Source organism: Electrophorus electricus, chromosome 2 (genome assembly GCF_041902795.1).
Source record: "Electrophorus electricus isolate QZ-2024a chromosome 2, ASM4190279v1, whole genome shotgun sequence".
Lineage (NCBI taxonomy): Eukaryota > Metazoa > Chordata > Actinopteri > Gymnotiformes > Gymnotidae > Electrophorus > Electrophorus electricus.
The window spans coordinates 4082114-4095439 of record NC_137498.1 but is presented as its reverse complement, the minus strand read 5'-3'; the positions used below and the strand labels follow the sequence as shown (position 1 = coordinate 4095439).

The following is a 13326-nucleotide window of genomic DNA, read 5'->3' as shown; positions in this document are numbered from 1 at the left end:
GTATCCCACTGTAGAAGAATACAAGCAAAAAAAAAAAGCAAAAAAAAAAAAAAAGTTATACGATTTGATTACAGATCGCATTCCCATTGAGATCGGAGGAATATTAACGCATTCGGTAGTGTAAATTACAACCCAGTTGATCAGAATTTAAACGATGAACCGGAATGTCTGAAAACGGTGAATGAGCCATTTGAACGCCAGGTTAGTGTCTGGATTGTAAAACGAGTTAAAAAAAATGAATGAAATAGCTTGTCGTTTTTAATCCTATGGAGAACGAATTTGACCTTATTCCTACCGCTCATTCACTGCATCGCCTGGTTCTGCACACTAGAGGGCGCCAAGTTTGAAAGATCCGAATTACCATAAATGAAACGTGCAGCCCAGCGTAATGTTGTTGTGTGTTTTTGTTGACTTATTTGAAAATTTTTTATATGCTTTGTAGTCAAAATGAAGAGCAAAAACATGACATTTTCGATGTTTATGTTAAATTCAATATAGAATTTTTAGTTCTAGCAGATCTGTCTTGTGACAGCCTTCTATAATATTAACTTATGTACTCTGATATTATTAGACTATTATCACTCCTATATATTAGTTTAGCTCAGAAAATTCTGCTTCATTCATAACAGAACTGGTCATGGTTTACCTTGACGGAACCTTTTTGCGTAAACAGTTCGACTCCCTCCCAGTTCTGTGTGACCCCCTGCACCTACCGGTTCAGTGGTCTCTTCACCTCATGACTCTCAGACGAGGGGTACTGCAGCAGACAGACCACCGAACCACCGCGTGCCCCTCACGCCTGACACTGTAGAAATATTCACATACGATACGACATCTTTAAACTGTCAGCTCCTTTGGACGTTTATTTAAAAAGTATAAGGACAAAAAGACAATGAAAACCACCACTTTATTACTTTAATGATTATTTTAATGATGTGCGTGCCAATTGATAAACAGCAATGCAATTAATAAACCCTAAAAAGCAATTGTACAATTGTAAATAGCTACATTATCATACCTCTTATGAAATATATTAGAAAACAAACAAAATCCAAAAGGAGTCGCAGTGTGTCAACAGTTATGAAATGAAATGCATTTCTAGCTCTTAGTGGGTGCGAAAGCTTAATGAATCATGTTCGTCATGTTCTCTCCCCCCACCATCGCACCACCCACATGGTTCCCCCCTCCCCCATCACACCACTGACGTGGTACTTTCCGGGTTGACGCGGACCAGCCGGGAGCTCTTCCTCAGGTCCTGGAGCTGCTTGGCCGGCTTGCCCACGCCCTCCTCGAACCTCCTCTCCACCACGGGGAGCACGGTCTCGTGCAGGAAGGAGGCGTTCTGCAGTATGAAGGCCTTCTTCTCGGGCTCCTGCTCGCAGCGCAGGCTGTAGTCCACGTGCTGCGTGGCCACCAGGATGATTTCCCTCAGGCTCTCCAGGAACACCATGTGCAGCTCGGGGGAGTAGAGCTTCAGACCTTCCTCCAGGAACGCCATGGTCTGCTTGGTGAAGGCCACCACCGTGTAGCTGAGGTTCACCCAGCAGTCGGCTCCCGTGTACCGCTCGAAGCCGGTCACGCCGCAGCCACGCATGTCCTCCTTGAGCTTGGCCAGGGCCTCGGGGGTCATCAAGTTCATCCTCCGCCACATCTCCTCCGAGTTGCGGTGCCTGGTGGCCTCCACGACGACGTCCTTCTGCGCCCGCAGGGCCGCCCTCACGTCCTTCGCCAGCAGCGACTGCAGGACGAAGGTGAGGTCCAGGCCGATCTCGCCCAGGTGCCGGCAGTGCTCGCCGGCCAGCTTCACGCACTCGGCGGCCGTGGAGAGGCTTTCGTTGCTGTCGAACACCTGCTTGCTGAAGGCGTCTGCAAAGGCGGCCACGGCGGCGCGTGACCACACCACGAAGGCCGAGTAGCAGCCGGCATCGCCGGCAAAGTCTGTCTCGAACTCGCGCGCCGTCTCCAGCAGGCCCGTGAAGAAGACGTTGCACAGCTTCTGGACGTAGAGGAGGGTGGCGCCCTCAATGCGCAGCCGGCGGACGGCCGTGCGCACGGCCGCCCCCCGGTTGGCCAGGAACAGCTCGCAAGCCTTGGTGGACTGGCCCAGGCGCACGAGTTGCGACACGGCACGCCGCGTGGCCTTAGGCCCTCCGCGGAGTGAGCGGCCGGGCGACAGCTCGAACACCAGCACCTCCGTCAGCTGCCGCATGCGCTCATCCACCTTGTCGCGCAGGTCCTTGGCGCGCGGGCTCAGCGGCTTGTCCCGCAGGTGTTCGCCCAGCTTGTCCACCAGGTCCACGGCGCCCTCGAAGTCGCGCTGCGCGATGCACACGTCCAGGTCCTCCGGCAGCTCCTGGATCCACTCGGGACTCAGGTCCACCAGCTCCTCGGCGTCCGGCGGCGCCTCGTCCTCGTCGAACGGGTTGGTGGAGACCTCTTGTCTGACCGGCGACGTGGGGACCTCCTCCTCTTTCTTGTGCCTGTCTTTGGTGACTTTGTTCTTCTTGGTCTCCTCAAGGATCTCCAGCCACTCCTTCTTCACCTTGCTGTTCTCCGCTTGAAAAATGCGGCTGTCCGGGAACATGAGGATTTTAAACATGTCCTTCATGGGAGGGTTGTCCTTCACGTTGACAATGGCAAAACTCTCCAGATCGTAGAGAGCGCTGTACTTGTACCTGATGACCCCACGCCTGTTCGGCAGCCACGTGGCGACGAGCAGGCAGTCGTTCATCAGGAACGCGTGCACTTTCTGTATCTGGGACATGTTGTCCGCGTCGTACTCCAGCAAGTCGCCATTGTAAACTAGACACCTGCCCGGGGTCTCCACGATGCTCTTGCACCCTTCCACCTTCTCAAGGAGGGTCGTCAGCGTTCTCTGCTTCACCTCCTCCGTCTCCTTGGGGAAGGCCGCCAGCATCTCTCTGGCTGCCTCGTCCTTGTCTGTAGACAGCAGGGCCTGGGTTACACTCTCCATAATGCCCTTCTGTTCCGTGAGGATGTGGCTCAGCTGGTACATCTCACTCTCCAAGTACGAAATCTCCTTCGCCGTCTCGATGAACTGCCGGTAGTTCTTGTAGACGTTTTTCTTCAGATTCTGCGCGGTCTCGTCGGCCAGGGTCTGGATCTTCTGCCGATGTTCCTGCAGGTCCCTGTCGCCGTCAGACTGTTGCGAGAGCTGCTTCACGTAACCCTGCGGCTCGAAGTTGGCCGATTCCAGCTGCTTGCGCAGCCGGTTTCCGGTGTCCGTCATCTCGGCGACCGCGTTGCTCTTCCACTTCTGAAAAAGTCGAGCGAGATTGATGTTATTCGACCAAAAAATCGGACATTTCTGGCCCACGACGAACCTCCTTCCACTCCGGGAAATGGGGCGACTCCTGTTTACGTCACAGCACGGGACCAGCTAAACCCGGTAGCCGATATTAACAGACGAACGATAAAAAACAAACAAACATATATATATTTACATTAAAATAAATAACTACAAACCACAAAGACTAAATGCTTTCCTTTCAATATAAAATAGTTATAAAATAATAAATGACTGCTTTTGCTTTCCGGGGAAATACTTATCCCAGAATCCTTTCCTGTAACCTATGACCCAAACCGGAAAAGGTAACGTTAGTTAGCTAACGGTTATGTGTAAGCCAAGCGGAGCTCTCACACCTTCGACGATATTTCCTTCCCGAGTGGATAATGTGTAATTGTTGCGGCAAACGTGTGCGAGGACGTTAGCCGTTAGCTAGGCGCAATTTCACGAACGCGGCCGGTAAACGCGCGTCAGCTACAGGCTAGGCTAGGCTAAGCTAAGATAAGCTAGCACGCGCGAGCGAGCTAGGCCCGTAACCTAGGTAACCGGTTACCGAGCCCCGGTTGTCTGAAATATCGCCCCCGTTTACCGTCGCCGCACGATGGAGGACGACGACGACGACTTTTTGCTCGCTCTTCGCCTGCAGGAGCAGTTCGACCGCGAGGCCGGTGACGGCGGCTCGCCCGCACGGGACGCTGCGAGGCCGCCCGAGACCCTGTCGGTCGTGGACGAGCGCTGGGAGACGCTGGACCCGAACCCAGACGTCAGGGCCATGTTCCTCCGGTTTAACGACGCCTTCTTCTGGGGGAAGCTCGGTGGCGTCGAGGTGAAGTGGAGCCCCCGCATGACGCTGTAAGCTCGGGCCTGACGGGTCCGTTAAAGGGTCGTTAACGGAGACTCCCGCCCCGGTAACGGTTTGATCCGCGGTAACGGTCTCGCCGTCTGTGATTCAGGTGCGCTGGCGTGTGCTCTTACGAAGGAAGAGGCGGCTTGTGCTCCATTCGTCTCAGCGAACCGCTTCTGAAGCTCAGACCCCGGAGAGACCTGGTGCAGGTTGGTGACTGGCTTCAGAGCTGTCTAATGTCTTCTGTCTTCTGAACTGTCTTCTGAAGCCCAGACTGGTCATCATCATCATCAGTGATGAGAGTTCGTGCACAGTGTGTCTGTCAAGCATGCGGCTGTACTCAACCTGTTTGTGTCCACAGACGTTACTGCACGAGATGATACACGCGCTGCTGTTTGTCACGCAAAACAACCGAGACCGGGATGGTCACGGGCCGGAGTTCTGCAAACACATGAACCGAATAAATCAAGCCAGCGGAGCAAACATTACCGTACGCGTTACTTGCAAAAATCCTTCTGTTTGTCTCGACGCCCACATAATGCCGTTTACTCTCCATCTGACCTAACCGAGACGTGTAGACGTGTAACCGCTGCGCTGTTAGACGAGTACGACTGAACAATGAATGCAAGCCTCGTTGAATGTTGTGACTCGCTGTGCCTTAAACTCGTATCTCCTTAGGTACATGACATCCCTATGTCGCGCTAAAAGTGTCGCGGTCTCATTCTAATCTCATTCTAATCTCCCTCTAATCTCAGATTTATCATTCCTTCCATGATGAGGTGGACGTCTATCGGCAGCATTGGTGGCGCTGCAACGGGCCGTGTCGGAGCCGCAGGCCATTCCTTGGCTACGTGAAAAGAGCGATGAACAGGCCTCCGTCTGCCCAAGATCCCTGGTGGGAGGACCACCGGAGGACCTGCGGAGGCACGTACGTCAAAATCAAAGAGCCGGAGAACTACCGGAAGAAGGGCAAGCGCGAGGAGAAGAAGGAGCAGAACCCGTCCAGGAAGCCCGAAGGCAAAAACGAGCCGACCGGCAACGCAGCAGGTGACGTGAACCGCATCTATGTCACACGGGGTGATTCCAAGCAGTGTCATCTAAACCGAACAGCTTTCGTGTTTGAACACATTTATAGTTCTGTATACAGACAAGGCTGAAGGTGTTTCCTTGTATAGCTTGTAGCTGATTTTTCTTTTTTTTACTCTTTAGGTTCAGGTTGTCAGGATATCAGGAGCATTGTTCCTTTCAGCGGCAGAGGTTTCGTTCTCGGAGGGAGCGCGCAGACACCACGCAGCCAAAGTCCTACACGTCCTTTAATAGCAGTGCAAGACTCTGATAAAACCTTCCCCGCAAACCTCGAACCGCGGCCCGGCCCGACCCAGACGGGCCTTCCCCCCGAGCTCGGTCCGACAAGGTCAGACCCCACCCCTTGGCCCTGTCCGACCAGGTCGAAATGGCGGGTCAGCGCCGGCATCGCGACAGCGCTTCCTAAAAGGTCTGTCGGCAACACCAAAGCCTTTGTCAACATCGACGGCTCACCCAAGAGGATTACGAAGGCCAACGGCAGCTTGGCGAGACCCGTTCAGAGGACAGTGCAGGACCTCTTCCAGGCCCAAAGCCTGAACTCAGCTCAGAAAGCAGCTAGCAGAATCAATGCCTTAAAGCCCACCGCTATCCCAAACCATGTTTCCAGCGAGCCTACCTCGAGCGCGAAACCTATAGGACAGCCATGTATAAGTACAGACCCTACTAAAGCCAACCCGTTTTGTTCCTCACACAACTCTGTTGGACACAAGCCTGCTCCTACAGGGCCACTTCTTTCGATATACTTTGGCAGCCCCAAACATTCCGCAGGCGGCGTTCCAGGTCCCACTTCCGCAGACCCGGGAAGCCAAAGGAAGCCAGAAGGCTCCAGTTCAGAGTGTTTTGGAAGCCCAGAGAAGTCTGCCTCGCGCTATTCCGTCTCACCCCCCGGGGTCTCAGGAAACCCCCCCAGGGCAGGAGGCACCGCCGTTTCAGGAGGGAGGAAAAGGACTTGGGAGGAGCACAGCTCTGCGCGCATCTTTGATTTCTTCCAGCGGGCAGCGAGCCAGTCGCTCGGCTCCCCTGGGGAGCGGAGAGAAGAGGGACCGGCCGCTGGCGCACCCTCCGCTGGGCGTCCGGGGGCAGGCAGAGGCCCCCTTAGCTCTACCGCCCTCACGGTGTGCTGCCCTGCATGTCGGAGCCGAGTGCCGGAGTCTCAAATTAACGAGCATTTAGACTCCTGTCTTGAGTGAAGAAGCTTTGTCTGTGCGTGCGTACGTATGTGTGTGTGTCAGTAGGGAATTTGTGGTTTAAAGGCTCAGATTTACTCATGTTTTGTAGAGCTGACGTGTTTGGAGACAATGCGGTGACCGCATTCTTTAGCGCTTGAAAATCTGCTCTGACGAATATCTCGGACCCCTTTTTCACCCCTGTTTAGTCAAAAAGTGAGTTTCAAAACCCAGCGTCAGTTTGAAAAAGGCAGCAATCGGATTTCAAGGCAGACTAGTTCGTGTAATTATCAAAAAATCGGGGTTTGTGGTCATGAGCTCGTGAGTCAGACATAGGATACAAATTCCATTAACCAAAGCAATTGAGTTCCCAGGGGGTGAGCTGTCCTGTGTTCAATGTCTGGCCTTTAATGACTTTTTTTTTTTACTCAAGAGAGAATCGTTCTAACATTTATTAGGGCGGTGACGGAGCACTTTTACCGTGATTGACAGCATAATTGATGTCAGCGGTTACAGACTTGCCGCTGTCCTCAGACGCCTCGCTGCCAGGTCAGCGCTATTGAATTCCGCTCCGCTCTTTACCTCAAGGTCAGTCGGCAGCGAAGACGTCTCCATCTCCGGATGGTCGATAATGTTCCTGGATGGCGTCGTCCCAGATATGGGCGCAATATCCTATTTCTGCCTATCGCAGGCAGTCCGATTTCTCATAGCCCCCCCCCAAAAAAACTTAAGTACTTTTTATTACATGACTCATTGCAACCTTCTGTGATGACCCTGCAAAGGCCGTGTATATGTAGAGATACTCATGCCCAGAAGTAGCACGGTTTCTGTCTGCTTCCCACAGCGGTGACATGTTTCTGACCTCTTCCATCAGAAGATGCGCCTGTTTAATGTCTCGCCTCACCTCCCAAAAAAGTTATTGGTTTGCGACTTGTTTCTTTTCTGGTGCACAAGACTGTGAAACGAGGGGAATAAACAGATAACCGCCTTTAAAACTCCTGCTCACGACTAAAGGACCCGTGTTCTTTCAGGATGTCTAAGTGTTTTAGATGTTACACGACGCATAAGCTCTGGAGCTGGCTCGGAAACGTTCAGAAAACCTAAACTTTTGATATGCCGTTTACCAATTAAAGTACACACTGGTGTACGTGTTTCCTCTAAAGGCTCAGGTGTGTGAGGTGTTGTTTACAAAGGGCCACCGAGTTTTATTTTCAGCATTTCGAGACCGAACGAGCTGACTCTAAATACTCTCTTCAAGGTTTTAAATGAAAACAATGTTAAACATATTTTAGATAAATGAAAGCTGTACCGAATTGTTGTGTGTGTCATTGTGTATGTTGTTTTTCACTTGTTTGATAAAAATAAAGTGTTTCTTTCGATTATGCTTTCCGTGTGTGCACGACCCAGGTCTGCAACGTCAAGCGGGCGGGGTCCCTTTTGTCTGCTAATGACAAAAAGCCAAAAATATCACCCAGACAATTCGGGGTGTGGCTATATCTTATCGATAATATCGTCTCCAGAATAATACCGTGAGCAGTAGGGCGTTGGTACGCCCCCCCTTGCTGCTGCGGCTTTGGGAATATCGAGTTTGACTGGTATGCCTGATTACCGCTGGCTCCCAGCGTGGTAACTGGTTTTCAGTTCCAGCTGCCATCGGGCGTGACCCCGGCCGACCTATTCACTTACTTTATCCTCCTTTCTTTCGCCTTTGTTTGCTCTCTCTCTCTCACACACACACACACACACATTTTGTCTCCGACTGTCGTATCAGGGCGCGGAGGCTCTACAGCTGCGCCTGCTAGCCATCTGGTCACTAATACTACTGATGTGGGGATGGGGGACGTTTGGGGCTTTAAAAGTCAAAGTCTTAAACGCTGTGCCGCATAGCCGGAAAACATCGCTGCGCACTGCGTGAATGTGTGAAGGAGATGGCGTTCTGTTCTGTGATTTTGCTATGAATATTAAAAAGCAATATATATAAAATAAACATACTTAATCTGGCTATCATGGGACGTGAAGCTTTTGTTGTCATGGGCAGAGTTCAGTTCAGATATGACATTGTCTGTTTGGCAAGAACTCTCTGTATGCAAATGTAGAACATCAGATAACGGTAAAATTCATTTTATGAATATTCATCAGTGTGGTTTTTTTTCACGTCGTCAGCGCTGGTCCCGCCCCGCCTGTCTGGAATCCAGTTAAAGCGACAGGAAGCGCGAGCCGCAGACCTCCGGCGAGACGGCGCGCGAGCTGCGCATCATGAACGGCAAGGAGGCGGACGGAGCGGCGCGAGGGACGCCGGCCTGCCTCGAGGGCCTCCCGCCGCTGCCCAAGAGCCTGAGCGGCCTGCTGAACTCGAGCGGCGGCTCGTGGCGCGACATGGAGCGCGTGTACGCCAAGAAGACCATGATCCAGCACGAGCTGAGCCGCGCGCGCAGCAGCGCGGACGGGCCGCGGGCGGGGAAGCCCGCGAGCCTCGACGCCGCCTTGGCGCTCCTCCGGAAAGAGATGGTGAGCGGGAGCGCGCGTGTGCGCGAGAGAGAGAGAGAAAGAGGAGGAGGATGGAGGGTTAAAACGGGTCGCGAGGTGAGGCAGGCGGCGCGCGCCGTGTGGGGTGAACCCGCGAGCCGGTTCGGGCTCGAGACGACGACGACGACGGCGACGGCGGCGGCCGCCGCGCGCTAGGTTCGTTCGTGGTTAAGCTAACCCAGCTAGCCGTGTCCGTAAAAGTCGGTCGTAACTGGCTCCGCTAGCTGCCGGGTCCGTGAGGGGAAAAAAAAGCTCAGAAGAGACGGACGAGTAACGCTTAGAGTTGCCGTTTTTTTCTGCGTTTTTCTTGGCTAACGTTGATTTTCTTAAGTCACGCCAAGCAGCTAAACTCGCTTCTGTCAATAGCTGAAGCTTTGCGGTAGTCAAGCTAGCTAAGCTACCTACAGGGCGGAAAAATTAAATAAGTGTATATATATATAAAAATGAGAGAGAGAGTCGGTACAGAGTGGCTTCGTTAAAGTAAATTGCAGTCTTGCTGGTTAAAATGGTCAGGATTTATGTTTTTTACTAGTGCTTATATGGCTGCTGCACTCCAGAGAAGGGACGGATTTACGGTGTGTTTGTGTGCGTTTTGCAGGTGGGCTTGCGGCAGCAGGACATGTCGCTGCTCTGTCAGCTCTGGTCCCTTCACGAGTCCATCCAGGAGTACAAGGGAAGCTGCCAGGACCTTTCGGCCGGCTCGATTGCGGACGGACTTTACGGGCTGGACAACGGGTACTTCGACGAGGACGAGGAGTATTACCCGGAGTCCGGCGCCAGCCCGACCGAGACGCCGGACGGGAGCGAAACGGCGCCGCGAAACGGGACGTCCAAGGACGTGTGGCTGCAGGAGTCTTTTCACATCACGATATGATGGACGGCCGTGCTGGGGCCGACCTGCAGCCTGCAGGCCAAATGCTGTCCTTACGTGGACGAAGCAGTTATACTTTTATGCTATGCTGGCGTTTTTTTGTTTGTTTTTTTCCTACAGAAAATATAAACCAAGATTATTTATTATATAATGCAACAGTATGGTATGTTTTAATAGATGTAAGATTTTCTATGGCTTGTTTTTATGCAGTGAAGCACATCTCTTAATACTCACGTTTACACTAAAAATGTTTTGAATATCTCTCTGCTGACCGACATGTGGAGGTCGGTGATGTTGGGTAGGATCCTTAATTCACAGAAGTCGGATAATTCTCAGAGCGCCTTAATCCTTTATATTTGAGTCAGATGTGCTAGATTAGGGGTGGAGTTAATCCCTGCAGGGTGGTAGGAACTAGTGGGGGTTGTAGTCAGTTGGTAGCGTCAGTCCAGTAATACATTTACATTTATTTATATGCTATGTGCTACACTATGGGTTTAAAAAATGTGAATTGATGCAATGCTGGATATACTACCTATAATTCTCAAACGCATAATCCAGGGTCTGGCCAAAAAAAATGGTTCCTTGACTTGTTCATGCCAGGTCGCACTGGTGTTCAGCGGTGATCAGGATGGCCTTGCATCGGCGTGGCGGTGCTTTCCTCCATGTAGTTGATGTACGTGAGCGTTTATAACTTCTGCTTGGTAAAGTTATTTCTGATGAAACCACAGATAAGTGTCACAGACAGCCCTGTTCAGACAGAGTTTTGAATTGGAAGAAAATGTGAGTGAGTTTGTGGCTGTGGTTTTTGGTTTTTTTTAAATCGTGGCATGGTTCTCATACGCACCCTGCCCGGTTACATCACACTGTAGAGGTACATTATACATTTCATAATGCTATTCAGGTGGATAGTGAATTTTTGCCTTTTTCTAAGAGGTGTTCCAGTCTGTATAATAATTAACCTATTTAGAAATAACAGTATTATAAAGTTTTGTTTTATTTTTTATTTTTTTATGTGCATGCTAATATGGCGGGGGGTGGCTAATGTTCAGTCTTCCAGTTTTCAGGGACTAATCAGCTCCCTATATTGGGACATTCTGGGGACTCTTGTTTACGCTTAAGGAGATTGAACGGGTTGGTTCATCATGTTTCGGACGAGCTGATCAGAGATCAGGCACACAGACCAAAGAGGCAAGCTGCATATTGCCAACACTCATTCGGGACATTATAGATGTTTCTGGAAGTTTTTTTTATTTTCCTGGTTGGTCTGGCATTGTGTATTTTGTTACTGGTCTGAATAGTCAGTGTGTGTGCTGGTGAGTGGTAATTTAGATGAAATGTCCAGTCTGTAACTATAAGGCCTGTAACAAGTTTACTGACCAAGGGCCCTCTGGATGTTGGTATCGTATGTGTCTTGGCGGGTGATGATGTATTTAAATAGTCTACAGCATCACTGTAGCAGTCAAAGTGCATAGGCGGGGTGGCCTACACCAGACAAGAGTGTGTCTTAATTCTAAAGCACTTTTGCAGAAGGATCTATAGGAGTAAGTCACTTAAATTGTCATTTTGGATTCTCTACAGTTCGATCATGTAGTGTATGATTGTGCTGCAAAATTGTTGCTTTTTTACCTAGTGCTACATTACCCAAAAACCACCCAGTGTTTCTCTGTCCAGCTCAGTCTGAACGCCCACATTGTAATCTCCTGGGTTTGTCATCTCGTTGAGGTCTCTTGGGTGAAACTCTATCACACCCCCCACCCTGCTGGTGGCAAGCTGTGTTCCTCCGGGGCCTTTTCATGTGCTGCTGGTAAACGCTTTTACAGGATGAATGCCATTACTGGTTTCTGTCTGTTTACTTCCATTTCTTCATCGAAGGCTTTGAATTTCTTTTGTTTAGAAAGCAACTGAATGCTAAAAACCTTTAGCTTATGCAAAGTAAAGTTTGTATGTCTGCATCATACAGAACGACCTTACTACTGTACGTTTTGGAGGACCGTTTTTGTATGCCTTTTGTATATGCAACAACTATTAAAGCGATCATTCAAATACGGAGTTGCGGGCGCTCTCGTTATTTTGCCGTCCTAGCAAGAAGAGCCGGCTTATAGGACGACGCACGCGGTCGGTGAAACTCAAGGCTGAGAGCAAGCCGGGTCACATGCACGCTGATGCACCCTCTGAGATGCAGAAGGACGTTCTGCTCGCATGTGTTAGCAAAGCATGTGAAAACTCGCAGTGATTGGAAAGGCCTTGTTGCCAAGAAACTCGTCGCAGTATCTAAGCAACAACTTCACAGTTCAAAATGGTCATTTACATTCCCGATTCTCCAGTTTCTTTTGACCCCACCCCTCCCTTATCTGTGTGTGTGTGTGTGTGTGTGTGTGTGTGTTTCCCCCCGCCCCCGAACTTCTTTGTGAAACACTTGTGCATGAATAACACAAACGAACAGCCTCTTGTTCAGAAGATACCAGGATTAGCAGGTCGGGACAAAAGGTCCTAAAATCATTGGTTTTGACTGTTCAATTGAGTCCAGAAACACTTGGGCCGCTGAGCAAGGCCCTTAACTCTCAGTTGCACAACTTAATTGTAAGTCGCTTTGGATAGGAGCCTCGGCTAAATGCCATAAATGTAAAAATGGTGTCTGATTTATACCACATACTCACTGCTGTTGAAACAGCAACTCTCAGCTAATAAGTGGCCGTTATACACTCGTTACGCTGTGGTGTTTGTTTTATGTCCCAGTCCCAGGTTTTCCTTCACCTCACCATGCATCAAAATTACATCTCTAAACCATACAACCAAACCAGTAACAATTGTTATGCTGTTCCAACAAGTAAAAAGACCACCTGACTCCTGAGTTGAAGCCAATAAAATTACAGCAATACTTACAGCAGTCTACTCAATGGATGATATTTAACAGACACTAAAGGTTAGTGAAGTTTATTACTACAGTAGCAATGTCATCCCAGGCGTTTAACCCTATTTTATGTTACATCGTCTTATTTTCTTAACAAGGTCTCAAGTCTATACTGAAACCCAGAGAATGGGGACATTTGTGACACCAGTCTGATGAGTCACACACCTGGCACGTAGACACTTACAGGCCCTTATGCAATCCCTCCAGCTTCTGCACTACCACATATTGGATGAAAATGTTTACAAAATAATTTGTTTTTGTTACAGAAAAGTTTTCATTTTACTTTTATTTTACAAAATAAAAGTTTTCATGCAGAATATTTAATCAGGGAATTGAAGCGTTAAGCATTAAACCTTTAAACATCTTGTTGGTGTTTGCGGTAATTATACTGACGAGAACAGTTCCGACAGACCAGTCCTCAGACACTCCCGAGTTGTTTTGCGGGTCCATTCAGGAATTGCTCACGGAAACCAGTGTGAATGGGTTCAACCCCTCCATCCCCACCGATATTCTGCCAAGCACCTGAATCATTTTTTCCAAAACCGCCGTTATCCGTGCCAGACTCTATAATAACAGGTCTTCTGTTTAAGGATGCAGGACGGGGTGAGAGATAGA

At 50.0% G+C, this 13326-nt stretch overlaps 3 protein-coding genes across 3 annotated transcripts; 2 read left to right on the top strand and 1 right to left on the bottom strand.

Moving 5' to 3' along the window:
• Positions 1-897: 897 nt before the first annotated feature.
• Positions 898-3378, bottom strand: exoc8 (exocyst complex component 8). Its single transcript, XM_035529313.2, has one exon. The coding sequence runs from the start codon at positions 3248-3250 to the stop codon at positions 1193-1195; it is 2058 nt and encodes a 685-aa protein (XP_035385206.1). The 5' UTR covers positions 3251-3378; the 3' UTR covers positions 898-1192.
• A 224-nt stretch (positions 3379-3602) lies between these two features.
• sprtn (SprT-like N-terminal domain) lies at positions 3603-7782 on the top strand. Its single transcript, XM_027009492.3, has 5 exons — positions 3603-4159; positions 4261-4360; positions 4513-4641; positions 4907-5198; positions 5361-7782. Exons 1-5 carry the CDS (start codon positions 3909-3911, stop codon positions 6425-6427), a joined length of 1839 nt encoding a protein of 612 aa, XP_026865293.2. The 5' UTR covers positions 3603-3908; the 3' UTR covers positions 6428-7782.
• Positions 7783-8612: 830 nt separating this feature from the next.
• Positions 8613-11845, top strand: fam89a (family with sequence similarity 89 member A). The gene is made up of 2 exons (XM_035529506.2): positions 8613-8911; positions 9528-11845. Exons 1-2 carry the CDS (start codon positions 8660-8662, stop codon positions 9801-9803), a joined length of 528 nt encoding a protein of 175 aa, XP_035385399.1. The 5' UTR covers positions 8613-8659; the 3' UTR covers positions 9804-11845.
• The last annotated feature ends 1481 nt before the right edge of the window (positions 11846-13326 follow it).